This window comes from Suillus subaureus (assembly GCF_016647635.1).
Source record: "Suillus subaureus strain MN1 chromosome Unknown BJ212scaffold_3, whole genome shotgun sequence".
In the NCBI taxonomy this organism is placed as follows: Eukaryota; Fungi; Basidiomycota; class Agaricomycetes; order Boletales; family Suillaceae; genus Suillus; species Suillus subaureus.
The window spans coordinates 311,581-325,830 of record NW_024538559.1 but is presented as its reverse complement, the minus strand read 5'-3'; the positions used below and the strand labels follow the sequence as shown (position 1 = coordinate 325,830).

The following is a 14,250-nucleotide window of genomic DNA, read 5'->3' as shown; positions in this document are numbered from 1 at the left end:
GATGGCAATATGTTACTTGGCTGCCGTGTACCGGAAATGCTGATCGGCAAGTGCAATCTTTCGTATACAGCGAAAGCTTGAAACGCCTTGGCAGTGGAGCAATAGTGGAGTCTAGATCAGAATCAGGACAACTTCCTCCGCGCAAACGCCTGGGACGAAATAGATCAAGATTCAATACTCACACTATAGGAGGGATTTCTTTGGCGATCACGGTCTGTCTGGAACTCGGTTTTGCCACCTAAGGCTGGCATAGATAATCAAAAGTTGTATGCATCGCTCCTACTTTCGAAAGTTCCACATCCGACGGCGCAATGTTTCTTACTTATGTGGAACACTGGAATTACGCTTTTACGGCAGGTGTGTTGCCTACATGGCCGCATGAATCATCAGAAGACAGCTGATATGTTATTCCGAGCCTAGAGCTTATGTCTTCTTTCGTTCGCGTCAGCAGTGACTCATGGTTTAGCAAGTTCGCAGCGTAGCGCTACAGCCCCCCGAGTGATACTGCAAATTCCAGACTAGTCGTCCGCTGAGATTTGTTACAATCACTCTAAATGTACGGTGAGCACCGACGTTTCTAGTGTTTCTCCGCGTAGAAAACTGAATTCATTGACCCAGAAATCAGGAGGATCTTTAGCCTTTGATAATCCAAGCTACTCGTGCAGTAACAGCGCTTAAGCCTTACGCCCCTTCTTGACGCATGACAGCCTTTGACAGGAGAAATCTTACAAGAAGGGAGGGACTGGTAAGAGACATAACATTGCCTGGGCAACCGACGCTACGTAAGGTTGTCCTTTACCACCAATCCCATTATACCCGTGGGCTTTAATCGTTCTACCCACAGATATTCGATCGAGAAGCTCTTATCCTCTACCACGCCTCAAATCCCACACCGTCTGTGGACAACTGAACACATACCTGCTACTCTAGTCCTTACTCCGAGCAGACTGGAGAAACTCGTTCGAAAAGCTTTGGACGAGGTTCTTGTCGAATACAGAGATTCGTATATTAAGGTGTCACACCTCTAAAAAGCAGGACGATCTCGTATTAGCACGCAGGGGAGCCTTTAAAATATCAAACGTTTGTTCGAACTCGTCACTGACGGCCCTCCCACATCCGCCCAAATCTATATCAAAAACATACTTAACGATAGCATCAGGTTGACATCCAAGTGGCACATGAAACGAAGCACATGTTTTCCAAGTGAACTGGCTGCGATTCATGTATGATCTAAATAAATACCTCTGTGCATAAAGGTTTTGGTCTAAGGAGGGGGTAATGCGGATCTTAACGATGCAGACGTCACAGAATCCAGATTCGTGGATGGTGCGATTGGTAGGGGTGCATCTCCAGCAGCCGCATTCAGTTGCGCAGCCATCAGCGTCCGGAACCTCGAGTCCTTTGAGTTCACAAGCTGCCTATACGTCCCCGACTCTGTTATCCGGCCATCTGGGTGCATAACCACCCCGTTAGTTTAATCTTGGATGTAAAAAAAGAGGCAGAACCCATCACCTTCAAGCACGACGATCCGCTCTGCGCGGGCAATAGTTGACAAGCGATGTGCAACGATCAGACACGTCGTGTGTCGTGCTCGCAAGATCTTGTCGATAGCGTCATTGACCTGAAGAGGTCCCGTCAGAACAAGGCCAGCAGGGCGTAAAGTATCTTACCCTATGTTCGGACGCAGCATCAAGCGAACTGGTCGCTTCGTCGAGTGCCAAGATCTTGGGCTTTTTCAGCAGCGCACGGGCAATCGCTAGGCGCTGCCTTTGTCCGCCACTCAAGCTTAGACGGCCAACTGAATAAAATAATCGTCAAACAATTCACATTAAGCGGGAAGAAAGTGGCACAAACTTTCGGTGTCGAACCCTTTCGGCATTCCAAAGATGAACTCGCAATTTGCCTCGCGTGCAGCAGCCTCGATCTCCTCGCGCGTAGCATCCTTGTTTCCGAAGGCAATGTTTGATGCAATGGTTCCTGTGAAGAGGACGGGGTCCTGGGCGGCTGTTGTCACAAGAGAAAATGTAAATGCAGAGTTAAGCACTTGCCTGGGGAACAATGCCGATCATGCTGCGCCATGACGAAGGATTGAATTCTCGGATATCTTATCCGACCACGTTAACACCCCATAAGAGACGAGGTAGGCACTACCCACCTTGACCATCGAAGGTCACTTTCCCGCGCACAGGATCGTAGTACCGCAGAAGCAAAGATTGTACAGACGACTTGCCGCCACCGCTCTTCCCCCTGCATACGACAGGGTCAGCGGCACCGACAACTGCTAGCCCGTACGACTTACACGATTGCCACGCTCTCTCCAACACCAATCTCGAGATTGAAATCATCGAGGATTTGCACACCTTTGCGACTGGGGTACTCGAACCCGATGTTCTGGAATCTCACCGTGCCATAGCGCGAAGCGTCAACTTCAATGCCTCCATGGGGCGGAATCGCTGGCGTGCGGTCGAGTAGCTCAAATATGCGTGTGCCCGCACCAATCCCACGCATAATGGACGACTAATCTCGCTCAGTTTAATGGAGACCGTCAGAATATCGAAAACCTACGAAAAATGAACTGTGCAGAGCAGTGTTGCAGTGGACATATCATAAGTAGAAGAGAACTCACGTCAACATTTGAAGACCCGAGCCAACATATACAGTGTATAGCAAGAGACTTGTCAGGTCTCCGACAGTGATCGCACCCTGCGAAACCAGTGTTCCCCCTACACAAATATATTTAGAGATTTTCACCAAGATACAAGGAAGCCGTGAACGGTCCACACACCGTATCCAAGTAGCCCAAGGATAGTCACATTTCCGCTCCAACCAGTGCTTCCGAAGAAGATTCCTGATGCGATCGCCTCCTTCCGAGCTAGCGCAAGGACGCGTGTCACCCGGTCATGGAACTTTCCCTCCTCTTGGTCGCGCGCATTGAATGCTTGAATTGTCCGTAGAGCTGAGAGCGACTCTTGTGCAACCTGAAGTATAATAGAAGACATGTGCGAAACAAGGGAAAGATGAGCTAAACTGACCTTGGTCATTTCGCCCATCGCTTCTTGCGTCTGGTTGGAAAGCTTCTTCAGGTAGCGGCCATAGAATACCTGCGAGCCCTCAGATTCTGCTGCAATAAAATGAAATTCTGCTCACAGCACCGAGAGAGACTGGTGGAACAATTCCCAACATCATCACAGTCAGCGTGGGGGACAAGTAGAACATGGCACCAACTGAAGAGGATACGCCCATTCATGAGCAACAATAGCACGTCTGTATATACGACACTTACGGCCAACAGATGACATCACAATAGCTCGAAGTCCATCTGAAAGATTTTGTGTAACACTGCGTGTAACAATTTCAATAGATCTTTCTCGGATACAGCACTGCGAAACCCTACCTCTCCCCGACAATACTTGAATCCGCAGTCAGTCTGCTCAAAACGTCACCCTCTCCCCTCTCCACAAACTCGACTTCTTGCTTTAAAGCTGCAGCATACGCCCGCTCCCTCAACCGCGCAACAATTCGCTGGCCCGACATTCGCATGAGGAACGACCTCGCTGCATTGCACGTTGCTCCCGTCGTAAACAAAATCAGAAGAGCCGCCGAGGCTTGCCCAATTGACAAACCGAATGGTATTTCCTGCGCACGCAATGAGTCAACCACGTCGCTCCTTCACTGTCAATTCACTCACAGGGTTTGCAGAAGAGAAAAAGTCTATCAATTTTCCGATCGTAAACGGAACACTCATCGCGACTGAAGAGGACACCAGTAACAGTCCCACTGCTAGCAGCAAAGGCTTTTTCTCCTGCTTAGCCAGTGCAACGATTTTCCGGAACGAGGAACTACTTCCAGGTGCAGGCTGCAAGGCGGATGGCAGGAACCTCGTAAGCCCGGAGATCTTCTTGACAGGTGTCTCTGTTGCATAGAAACGCGAGGTCTGAATAGAAAAGGGATACGTCCGTCTTCTAGAGAGTATGTGTTGAGTCTGTGACGAAAGCGCTAAGGGCCGGACATTACTATGGCAAGACGCCAGCACCCTGCCAGTGATACTTGGGACTCGAACTCGGAAATTGGACACGTAGATGCCCAGTAGCATATTCTATCACAAGTTAAGCATCAAAGCCGCGTGTTTCGACACTCCACTGTTTTCTGTCCAACCGAAGAATGTGATTTAAATCCAAGTCTTGGTCTTGCTCAGTGTGACTTGCGCACTATTTGTGCCTTGTTTGGTTCGACACTATGAACTGACTATGACATATTGTAGTCCTGAAGCTTAAGCCTGACCCTTATATCATATACATGTAGGAATCCACCAGACGCTCGACACGGCCTCCGGTGCGCCAAACTGCAGTCGCACGAAGGACGTAGCCAAGGATCCTCGAGACCCTGCGTGATGTAACGGGAATGCGCCTTGTCCTCTGTCGAGTGACTCGAGTGCGGTTGTTGACTTCTGAGAATCATCGAGTAGATATGAGGGATGGCGTGGGCAGACATGCGAGATTTAAGTGAGTTACAAATATAGATCCGGTTCAGTATGTTTTAGATGACTCTGCTCAATTGTAGCTTGCCTTTGTGAGACGAGCAGTTTGATGTGCTAGGCCCGTGGGATGGGTTGCAACGGACTCTGGAATAATTCAGGATGATAAATTATGATATGTCACTATGTGCATTGTACAAGCAGACGTAATTCGTGATTCATCGTGATTTTTTCTGCTGATATATAAATTTGTTTCAGTTCTATCTCGCCAGTGGTAGCAGCTCCATCCGGTTGACTATGCGACGGACAGGCGGCTGACCGCCAATTTCCTCTACAATTAGGTCTTTACCTCCTTGGATGGCATGATTCAGGTGAGTCTTCGCTGTCATCACAATGCGGCTCGCATGAGTTGACCTGATAGGGCAAAGCAGACACATTACAGTGACCTTGCTCACCATCCTCCTTTGATCATTAAGTAGATGCGACATTTTGCTCCGGAACTATTGTCCACCTCACCCTGCTTGGCAGCGTATTATTCATCCATTCCTCCTGCAAGTAATCTGTTCCGCATCTACTGATAGGCTGGCTATTGAATTGCTACTAGTACCGGCGGTGAATGGCGGCTCCGATATATGCCGCTTGTCGTCCAGAGTCGTGGTGACGGGTCACTATGTAGTAAGTATGATGCGCACGGTGCGCACGATCGCTTTGGCATCTTGCGTTCAGGAGCTCGGGGATCTACATCCGCTGTGGTGCCATCGTCAGGGATGTGGAAACTTCAGTAGAGACCCGGGCAACCTCCACACATGCTGAGCCTTAATTTCCAGACCTCCGAGGCTCCGGCACAACCTACAGAAAGCACTTGGACTTGTGTGCTATGCTCCTACTTCCTGAGCTCGGGGCTACATGTGGGGTGACCCGATTTCGGCTACTTGCAATGATTTGGACTTTCAACCACATAATACTGATACTTTTCGCGCCACTGGCGTCAACTGTCTTGCGTAGCGGACACCAATGACACGACAAGTACTTGGTGTGTTTAATATACTACATAACACAAGGTAAAACTACCAGTCGTATTCGCTGAGCCTCACGAATCAGGTCTAACTGGCTCTGTTAAGAATATGATGAGGCTTCGGCTTAACTTTTACAAAACTTTCAATGGGCCAAACCACGGCTAGTGACTCACCTACTTGCAGGGTGATGAACCCATCTCCAAACCTGCTGAACAGAGTTTTTCCTTTCTTAGCACGGCTATAAGTTCGCACAGATTTTTGCGCGTCACGCCAGCTGGCTAGGTTTCACGTGCGTGAATTACCCTTACTACCGACCCCCATCTGCCACGGATCATGACCTCCAGGGGTTCACTGAGACTGGATGCTGAGCATGCATTGATGGGCCATTCAAAAGCTGACGCACTTTTTCGCTGTAATTTCCGCGTGTGATAGATCATCCAAATTGCTATTTTTCTCATCGCATACCCTCGTATGCCCTCGAGCAACCACAGGGCTTCACAAGGAACCTAAACTGCGATGACCGGCGCATGGCATGGAAGGTTATTGATGCAAGTCTTCAAATTTGCGCTGCAAAGGATTTAGCCTCAAATTAATTTTGATTTCAACGCCGGGGGAGCTATAAGAAGTTGTCACTACAATCGTAATTTCCATCAACCTCTCGAGTTCGCTAGCCATGTTGTGTATCCTCGCTGTATCTCTTCTTGCTCTGTCCGCCGTAAGCACGAGCACGCCCACCACCCACTCCACATTTCCCGTCGTAGGAGCTTGGTATACCGGTTGGCATGCTACTGAGGGGTTCCCGCTGTCTTCAGTCAGCTGGGGGAAGTACAATACACTGTACTACTCATTTGTGTAAGTTTCCTGTGTTGGCTTAAATGCATATCACTTGAGTGGGATGACTGACGCGATAACGTCTCTTAGAACACCCACTTCAAGCGTCGACAGTTTGAGCCTGGACGGTTCTAATGGCGATCTACTTCCTCAGTTCGTTTCAGATGCCCATTCAAACGTGAGCGAAGGAAGTTTATCGCCTTCACAATTGATGTCTAAGGCACGTGCAGGGTGTCGCAGCCCATGTTGCTGTTGGAGGCTGGCTTGGGAGTGTTTGGTTCTCTTCTAGCATTGCTACATCTGAAAACCGGACGGCATTCGTCAAGACCGTGGCAAAATTTGCTCATCAGTACAACGTTGATGGCATCCAGTTCGAGTAGGTTGATACCTGTGACTTCAAACTCATGCGCTAACCCCAGCCGTCCTTGATTTCCGACAGCTGGGAGTATCCCGGCAGGCAGGGTGCTGGTTGCAATACCATTAACGTCAATGACACATCCAATTTCCTCAATTTCCTCCAAGAGCTACGCCGAAACCCAGTGGGAGCAAATCTGACACTCTCGGCGGCGGTATCCCTCGCACCCTTCACAGGCGCTAGCGGAAATCCTTCTGCTGATGTCTCCGGTTTTGCGCAGGTTTTCGATTACATCACCTTGATGAACTATGACGTTTGGGGTTCTTGGTCTGAGCATGTGGGACCAAACGCACCGTTGAACGACACCTGCGCCTCATCCACGAACCAAAAGGGCTCTGCTGTTTCTGCAATCAAGGCTTGGACTGCCGCAGGCATGCCGGTCAACAAGATCGTGCTTGGAGTTGCTTCCTACGGCCACTCGTTCAGCGTATCTCCCTCTGCCGCCTTCGAGTCTGGCACGAAGACGCTAGCTGCATACCCCGCTTTCAACGCCTCGAAGCAGCCCTTGGGTGACGTGTGGGATGACACTAGTAGCGTTGATGTTTGCGGCGTGAGCCATGGCCCAGGTGGCACTTTCAGATTTTGGGGCCTCATGGACGACGGCTTTCTTACCAAAGAAGGCACGCCTGCCGATGGCATTTACTATAGATATGACGAATGCAGTCAGACTGTAAGATTTCCATCTTTGATCACGTACTGTAGCAGCAGTGCTGATTTCACTGCTTTACAGCCGTATGTATATAATGAGACTTCGCAAGTTATGATCTCCTTCGACAATACTCAGTCTCTCGCTGCCAAGGGCAAGTTTATTCAGGAAACTGGGCTGCGCGGTTTCACGATGTGGGAGGCTGCTGGTGATTACGACGATATGCTCCTAGATTCTATTAGCAATGCTATGGAGTGTTAATACACTGCTGATACCATCCTTATGCACTGTTCCAGTCGCTACTACAATGAACCACGTGAACCGCATATTACTCGTTGTCTTTCATAAAATCTTCCTACTCTAGGTTACTTTCCGACTGGGGCATCCCCTACATACCAATAGGATTTTTCATTCTGTCCAGTGCTGCATGAGAAATCCTGGAATTACAATTCAAATGGAGGCATCCTGAACAGAGCTCGTCATCCTTAGATATTAAGTTCTACATGCTGTTCGTGACGTTTAAAATCACTGCTTCCTTGGCTTCGATGTCACGTACGGTGACACTTCTGCGCCTGAAGCAGATCATCTAGTAGCCTATTGAATTAACACGACAATTATATCTATTGGTCCCAACTCTCCATGCTCCGAGCATCGCAGTCCTTCCGTCTAATTATCTCTGGATGGATTCCAATAAATGGCTCATTCATTTGTGAATTGACCAAACATCTCAGTACTAGAGGAAAGGCATCGTGTAACAAGCCACAAATGATACATAGGTATGACTCGTGAACCAGTTCCAACACAAATAAGTACAGTGATCAACTGCCAGCCAACAAATCCTTGCAAACTTGAATTGTAGTGGAAGGAAGTTCGAGTCGTGGTTGGCGTTATGCGCAGAAAAGTCGCCAACCATGCTATCTCATCATGTCCAACAATTTAGTAAGTGCGCTTCCAGTCTTGCGAGGTTGCGGAGAAGGGAGTTCCCTCACGAATATGTCAGTACCCACGAAAGACGTTTCCCCGTGTCTCGCCCACTTTCGGACCATACTCAACAAGCGCTTTTCCAGCCATCGCATCACCATGCTTTCTTTTTGCCAGACACCATCCGTCCAGATAGCAAGGGGGCCGCCAATCCTCGCACGAGCGGGTGCATTACTCGAAGATGAGGCGAAGTCAGAGCGCATTCTGTTTGCCATGATCACGTCCGTAAATATACGGTCTCCGACTACAACCAGTTCATCATCAGAGATTGGAAGGCGAAGAGACGAAAAGTAGGCGCGTGTGGAAGCAATGCAGGAATAACCAGGTTTAAGAGTGTCGTGTCGGAGAACCGGGGCAGAGAGATGATATGACACCGATTCTGCCTGTGTATGTTCAACTTCTGACTGTGTTTGACGAATGCTGGTCATACCTGGATTCCTCCGGCGTCGAACTTGGTGCCAGCGGAATTGCTGACGATGATTACGTTTCCTTCCCCGAATGCCTCACGACATTCTCTCCACGCATCCTGTAAAATAGGTTCTCAACACCTGACTTCGATTTATGACCTTTTAAACTGACCTCGAGCTGTGGCACAAGGGTATCTTTATACGGAATCGTCTGCTGTGTGTTCAGGAAATATTAAAGAGACGCCAAATAACTTGTGACTAACCAAGCAATTGTCTTTATCAAAGATTGCTCCTCTGTAGCCTGCATTTCGAAGCGCTAAAAAATCAATTTGGCGAATATCTATCTGTGGTTTAGCGTTAGTTGTAGTTATGAATGCAGAACACCAGGGCGACCTTTTACTGTTACATGGGGAATGACAAGTCGAGGATTCTTGAGCAGGTGAAACAGAACGAGAATGCCAGGGACGTTCAAGGGCATTGATAGAAAAGATGAAAAGACAGTTTCGCTTTTTATATAAAAGCTATGCAACATTTCCTGACACCCGGCAAACACCGTGGACTGACCTTGCACAAGTTAACGTTCATCTCTAGTACTATACGCACTAGCATCTGTCAACTCCAGCAGCATACTAAGAAACATGGATGATGACTTTGATTTTGACCGCGCAGCCTCTGCCTTTCCTGATCTTGACTTGGACGGGCAGGGTGACGTGCCCTTGCCACCAGCCCCCGCGGCCAGTAGTGGCTTCTCATTTGATGATTTCGGGACTCCACTGGGGCAGACCGAAGTGAAGGTCACAGGCGATGATGAGATTGAGAAGTTTGAGGATCAGTTTCCAGAGCTGAATATTGGGCAGGTGAGTAGTGTTCATGGGTAACTGCACTGTATTAAGGTGCCTGTTTGCTGCGTAGTCTGTATCTTCTCCCGCACATGCCCTACCAACCTTTGGTGCTCCTCCTCCGTTTGCTCCTCGCCCACAGCCGTCAGCATTTTCGTCTACGCCCATCCTCAACCAGCAACTCGATGAAGATGAGCCTGAAGTTATCAGGTACATCACCAATTGTTATATACAAGTTCACCGCTGACAGTTGTCTACCGAAGGAAATGGCGCGAGAGCCAGCTAGAAGAAATCCAGGCTCGCGATGAAGCCAGTAAGGCTAAACGCCAACAAACTATTGGGAAGGCCGAACATGCTATTGACCAATTCTACGAGGAATATGCAGCAAAGAAGGAGCGAACTATTCGTGAAAACAAGTCAGTTAAACTTTGGCCAACTAGACGAGTTCCACTGATGAATTTTTCATAGGGACGAAGAAGGAGATTTCCTGGAGTCACTATCTTCATCTCTTACAAAAGGGACGACTTGGGAGCGTATTTGCGAGATTGTGGAGCTGCAAAATTCCCAGAGCAAAACAATCGCAAGGGCTGGACCTGGTACTACTGACCTTTCGCGATTCAAAGAGGTACTGTTGCGCTTGAAGCGCGAGGGAACTGCTGCTCCCGGCGCAGCTGGTTATTAGACATTACGTGTTTTACATGTATATACCTCTTGTTTTAATTTTCTGGACTTCTCTTTCCTCCTGAGAAGCACAGACAAAATAGTAAGCAGTAAAAGCTATGTAATATCCTCAGAGCCTGAGTGAAATATTAGAATAGAGGTGTGCCTCCACCCAAGTAATACACTCCTCAATGAGCTTCTCCTTCACACCGTCTGGTTCATTGTGAAGTTCATGATAGCCACCCTGTTGAAACATAAGCCTACAGTTCGCAGCAGTGACATCGCAACTGCTTACTTGGTAAATGGATATTTTCTTATCCTTTGCTGGTACCCGTTGATGAAATAGCTCAGAAGCTTTGGGAGAGGTTACCTGCGGCACATCAGAGCTTCCTCAGAAAAGGTGTTGTAAGGGACGCGAACCTTATCATCCGAACCATGTATGAAGAAGACCTGACGGCATTCGTGAATGGTGCAGAAAGGGGGACTCGACTGAAACAACTTACGGGGAGGTTTGTGGGCCAACGAGCGTAATCGGTGTGCAAGAGGTGCTCGCCCTAAGAACTAGAGGTGAACCGTCAAACAGGAAGACTGATTGATTAATTACCCCGTCTAACATGTCGCTTACTCCGCGAAGCGACCCAACTTGCTTAACCATAGGATCTTTCGCATATTCCTCGCCGACAGTCTTGTCATGCGACAAATTCTACGACGATACAGTTAGCCGTCCATATCAACAAGGAGAAAAAGTTGTGAGTACCTGACCCTTGACATCCGACGGAATAGTGAGCGAAGGCGCTAGTAAGCTAGCCTTTCCACCTATCCATCTTGCCGCTTTAGCGGCTGGCTTCGTTTGAAGGATGAGGGGGCTAGTGGAAATCACGCCCGCCAGATCTGTTACTGTTCCCTTTGCAGGGGGACTACTTGCCCTGGTACAGAATGCAAGTACCAGTGCCCCACCCTAGGATTTACGTGTCATATTGAGTTCGATGTTCAAGATATTTAATTCATACCATTGAATGCCCATACAGAAACACGGGAATGGAACCGAACTCGCTCTTCGCGTGGTTTATAGCCCACTCAATGTCTTGAAATTGTTCCTTCCAACTGGTCTTCGCATACGAACTATCCTTGCTCTTCTTTTCCGTGTCCAAAGCCGTCCTGCCGAAGCCGCGCTGGTCATACGCAAAGACGGCTATGTCGCGCGCGGACCAAGTAGGAAATACATGCTCGTACCGAGCAATGTGCTCGATGAAACCGTGCACGAAAATTACAACAGCTTTTGCGGTGGAAGCTGGGCGGTACGTGCGAGTATAGAATTGCGTGCGCTGTGGACCAACCAGCCACGACTCCGAGAAAGCTGTCATGATCTGCAAGAATGATGCGGCTCAAGCTGGACCCAACTTTTCACACAATAATTAATGCCAAATTAGGAGTCCACCAAACAGTCGTAACTCAGTGCGGGCTGGCGGCAACTCCTTGCTTGTATGTCTCATCATGCACGTGCTACGAGTAAGCACTGTTTTTTATCATCTTGCATTCAGAATGGTCGCGGAAGTCTGCTGACCTCCGCCTCGTTGACGCGCCGGCAGCCTCGGTATTTTGCCTCACGAGGCCTAGTCACATTGCAATTTCCATTACTCAGGATTCCCATCGTCGTGTGTTCCGACTCGGCTACCAAGGAGTTGAATATTGCTACGTTCTGGCTGCGACGAGGTGGACTCAAATTTTGCTAAGTCGAATGCAGCAGAGCGTTGAACCCATATTCGCACGCCGGAGGTAGGTATCCTTAGATCACACGCTCAAAGACTAGTGCAGACTCGAGTGTATGCGCAATTTTTCCGAACACGACACTCCTTGGAGTCCATGCAACCGCATTCCTGAAATTGTCACGCGTCAAACGAAGGAAACACCAAACACATACTTGCGCCGGCCGGGCCGCAGAGACACCTGTTTGACCGCTCTTGCCGTTATGCGGATAATATAAAAGCCACGTCCTTCCAAGTTACCTTCAACACAATGCAGATCCCGTTCTTGATAGCATTAGTAGGTGTGCTCTTCTCTGTAGGGCGAGCTTCCCCAAACACAGGCGGTGTGTCATGTACCGTCACAGCGAGTGGCGGAGATGATGGACCAGCATTCGTGGATGCTGTTCAACGTTGTGACTCAGTGACAATCCCTCGTGAAACCACTCTTTCGATAGCAACAAGGATGAATATGACCGGCTTGAAGAACAAGAACATTGTATGTGACTGTTCTGTTATATCGTGCTAACAATCTCACATAGCGGGTTACAGGATCTGTTGGGAACCGTAAAATTCACAAACAATATGTCATATTGGATCAACGTATGTGTTGGAAATCGCAATGCGCCATCCGTTAATCTCTCGCCTTAGAACGGTTTTCCATTTGAATTCCAGGACCAAATTGCCTTTTGGATCGTAGGTGGGCAGAACATCCTTATCAACGGTGGTGGAACAATAGATGGTTCAGGTCAGGTATGCTAATTAATGTATAGGGCACATGTGCTGCTAATCTCACAACATGCAGGTCTGGTATGACGCATTGTGAGCAGGACTTACAGTGGTCTGGATATAACGTTTAGTTGACTCTGCACCCAGCGCTACTAACAGTACTCTCTTGCGCCCAATCCTGCTCACGGTTTACCAAGCCACTGATTTTGCCGTTAAAAATATTACGATGATCAACAGCCCTGAGTGGTTTAACTTCGTGAGCATTTCAGAGTTTACTCGATGTTTGACTTGACCAGCTTACCCCTTGCGGCAGGTCAATGAAGGGGAAAATGTTGTCTATGACGGCATTAACATCAGTGCCGTCTCCACATCAAATAATCTTGCGAAGAATACTGATGGCTGGGATATATATCGCAGTGATAGCGTCTCTATCATTAATTCGAACATCAACAATGGCGATGATTGTGTTTCATTAAAACCAAGTACCATCCGTTCTCGCCAGGGCTTCATGGTTCGTTCATGCAGTTTTTGTCCTAGATTCCACAAATATTATTGCATCGGACTTATACTGCAATGGTTCCCAGTCCGTAGAAGCTTTCTTTAGGCGTGGTACGCACCTGCTCACATTCTGTTGACAGTGGTATTTCCGTGGGCTCCCTCGGGCAGTATGCCGGGGTATATGACATTGTTGAAAACTTCACTTCGACGTACGTTTGAACATGGACTTTGATGATAGCCAGGAGCGCTGATCGAGAGCTCTCAGCAATGTCCAAATGTATAATGCTGAAAATGGTGCGCGCATTAAAGCCTATGCTGGTCCGGGGGTCGGCAGTGGCATTGTGAAGAATATCAGTTATGGTTTCTTCACCGAGGGGAATGTCGACAACCCCTTGATTGTCGATCAGGTTCACGCTCATCTTCTCACAACCTGCATGAGACTAATCAATTGCTGTGCAGTGTTACATGACCAACGCAACAGAATGTGCTGCATACCCTTCCAACGTCTATATTCAGGACGTTGCATTTTACAAGTGCGCGGAAGTGTTTCTGTCCTTTGGTTGGAACTTACATGACTGTAATCTAAGTTTCAATGGCACTTCGTCTGGAGCAACGAAGTCCGTGGTTGCTTCGCTGGCATGCTCACCGGATGGCCGCTGCAACGACATCAGTGTTAACAATATTTTCCTTGAGTACGTTCTTTTTTTCTGCTTTTTCAGGTCAAGAAAATGATCGATCTGCAAAGACCACCCCCACAAGATGGTAATGCGACCTACTCTTGCCAGAACGTGAATATCACTGGAAACGCTGCTTACCTGTTCGGTGACTGTGCGACTACCTAAATGTAATCGAGTACATACGTAGTCAGTGTCGTGGTTTGTGAGTTTGTGTCGTAGTCATACATGCTGCAGTCTTCTCAAACCTATTGTTTGAGCCTGCTGGATTGACCCAGAACTTTGTTTACATCAAGTTGCATAAGGTTACATAAATTCTCTTTTCAAGTTGGGTCACC

At 48.3% G+C, this 14,250-nt stretch overlaps 6 protein-coding genes across 6 annotated transcripts; 3 read left to right on the top strand and 3 right to left on the bottom strand.

Moving 5' to 3' along the window:
• Nucleotides 1–1,264: 1,264 nt before the first annotated feature.
• Nucleotides 1,265–4,093, bottom strand: BJ212DRAFT_1260258 (P-loop containing nucleoside triphosphate hydrolase protein; the record flags this gene model as incomplete). Its single annotated transcript, XM_041330099.1, has 15 exons — nucleotides 1,265–1,449; nucleotides 1,513–1,621; nucleotides 1,671–1,798; nucleotides 1,855–2,004; nucleotides 2,045–2,104; nucleotides 2,156–2,247; nucleotides 2,300–2,517; nucleotides 2,566–2,575; nucleotides 2,627–2,723; nucleotides 2,786–2,978; nucleotides 3,033–3,101; nucleotides 3,148–3,224; nucleotides 3,284–3,339; nucleotides 3,395–3,636; nucleotides 3,689–4,093. 15 exons carry the CDS (start codon nucleotides 4,091–4,093, stop codon nucleotides 1,265–1,267), a joined length of 2,091 nt encoding a protein of 696 aa, XP_041198144.1.
• Nucleotides 4,094–6,163: 2,070 nt separating this feature from the next.
• On the top strand, nucleotides 6,164–7,643 carry BJ212DRAFT_1444286 (glycoside hydrolase family 18 protein; the record flags this gene model as incomplete). Its single annotated transcript, XM_041337940.1, has 5 exons — nucleotides 6,164–6,342; nucleotides 6,412–6,499; nucleotides 6,552–6,697; nucleotides 6,761–7,406; nucleotides 7,467–7,643. 5 exons carry the CDS (start codon nucleotides 6,164–6,166, stop codon nucleotides 7,641–7,643), a joined length of 1,236 nt encoding a protein of 411 aa, XP_041198143.1.
• A 248-nt stretch (nucleotides 7,644–7,891) lies between these two features.
• BJ212DRAFT_1320039 (HAD phosphatase) lies at nucleotides 7,892–9,278 on the bottom strand. The gene is made up of 5 exons (XM_041334372.1): nucleotides 9,164–9,278; nucleotides 9,034–9,110; nucleotides 8,943–8,981; nucleotides 8,794–8,889; nucleotides 7,892–8,746 (listed from the first exon to the last, which is right to left on the bottom strand). Exons 1-5 carry the CDS (start codon nucleotides 9,246–9,248, stop codon nucleotides 8,297–8,299), a joined length of 747 nt encoding a protein of 248 aa, XP_041198142.1. The 5' UTR covers nucleotides 9,249–9,278; the 3' UTR covers nucleotides 7,892–8,296.
• Nucleotides 9,279–9,408: 130 nt separating this feature from the next.
• On the top strand, nucleotides 9,409–10,291 carry BJ212DRAFT_1261187 (clathrin light chain; the record flags this gene model as incomplete). Its single annotated transcript, XM_041330161.1, has 4 exons — nucleotides 9,409–9,627; nucleotides 9,683–9,819; nucleotides 9,873–10,025; nucleotides 10,078–10,291. 4 exons carry the CDS (start codon nucleotides 9,409–9,411, stop codon nucleotides 10,289–10,291), a joined length of 723 nt encoding a protein of 240 aa, XP_041198141.1.
• A 108-nt stretch (nucleotides 10,292–10,399) lies between these two features.
• Nucleotides 10,400–11,633, bottom strand: BJ212DRAFT_1261370 (Alpha/Beta hydrolase protein; the record flags this gene model as incomplete). The annotated part of the gene is made up of 7 exons (XM_041330175.1): nucleotides 10,400–10,513; nucleotides 10,565–10,639; nucleotides 10,690–10,719; nucleotides 10,773–10,823; nucleotides 10,874–10,972; nucleotides 11,027–11,227; nucleotides 11,280–11,633. 7 exons carry the CDS (start codon nucleotides 11,631–11,633, stop codon nucleotides 10,400–10,402), a joined length of 924 nt encoding a protein of 307 aa, XP_041198140.1.
• A 652-nt stretch (nucleotides 11,634–12,285) lies between these two features.
• Nucleotides 12,286–14,080, top strand: BJ212DRAFT_1261396 (pectin lyase fold/virulence factor; the record flags this gene model as incomplete). The annotated part of the gene is made up of 12 exons (XM_041330177.1): nucleotides 12,286–12,510; nucleotides 12,564–12,614; nucleotides 12,663–12,764; nucleotides 12,817–12,833; nucleotides 12,888–12,996; nucleotides 13,054–13,222; nucleotides 13,278–13,323; nucleotides 13,379–13,447; nucleotides 13,504–13,645; nucleotides 13,698–13,771; nucleotides 13,826–13,930; nucleotides 13,984–14,080. The coding sequence occupies 12 exons, from the start codon at nucleotides 12,286–12,288 to the stop codon at nucleotides 14,078–14,080; spliced, it is 1,206 nt and encodes a 401-aa protein (XP_041198139.1).
• Nucleotides 14,081–14,250: the final 170 nt, after the last annotated feature.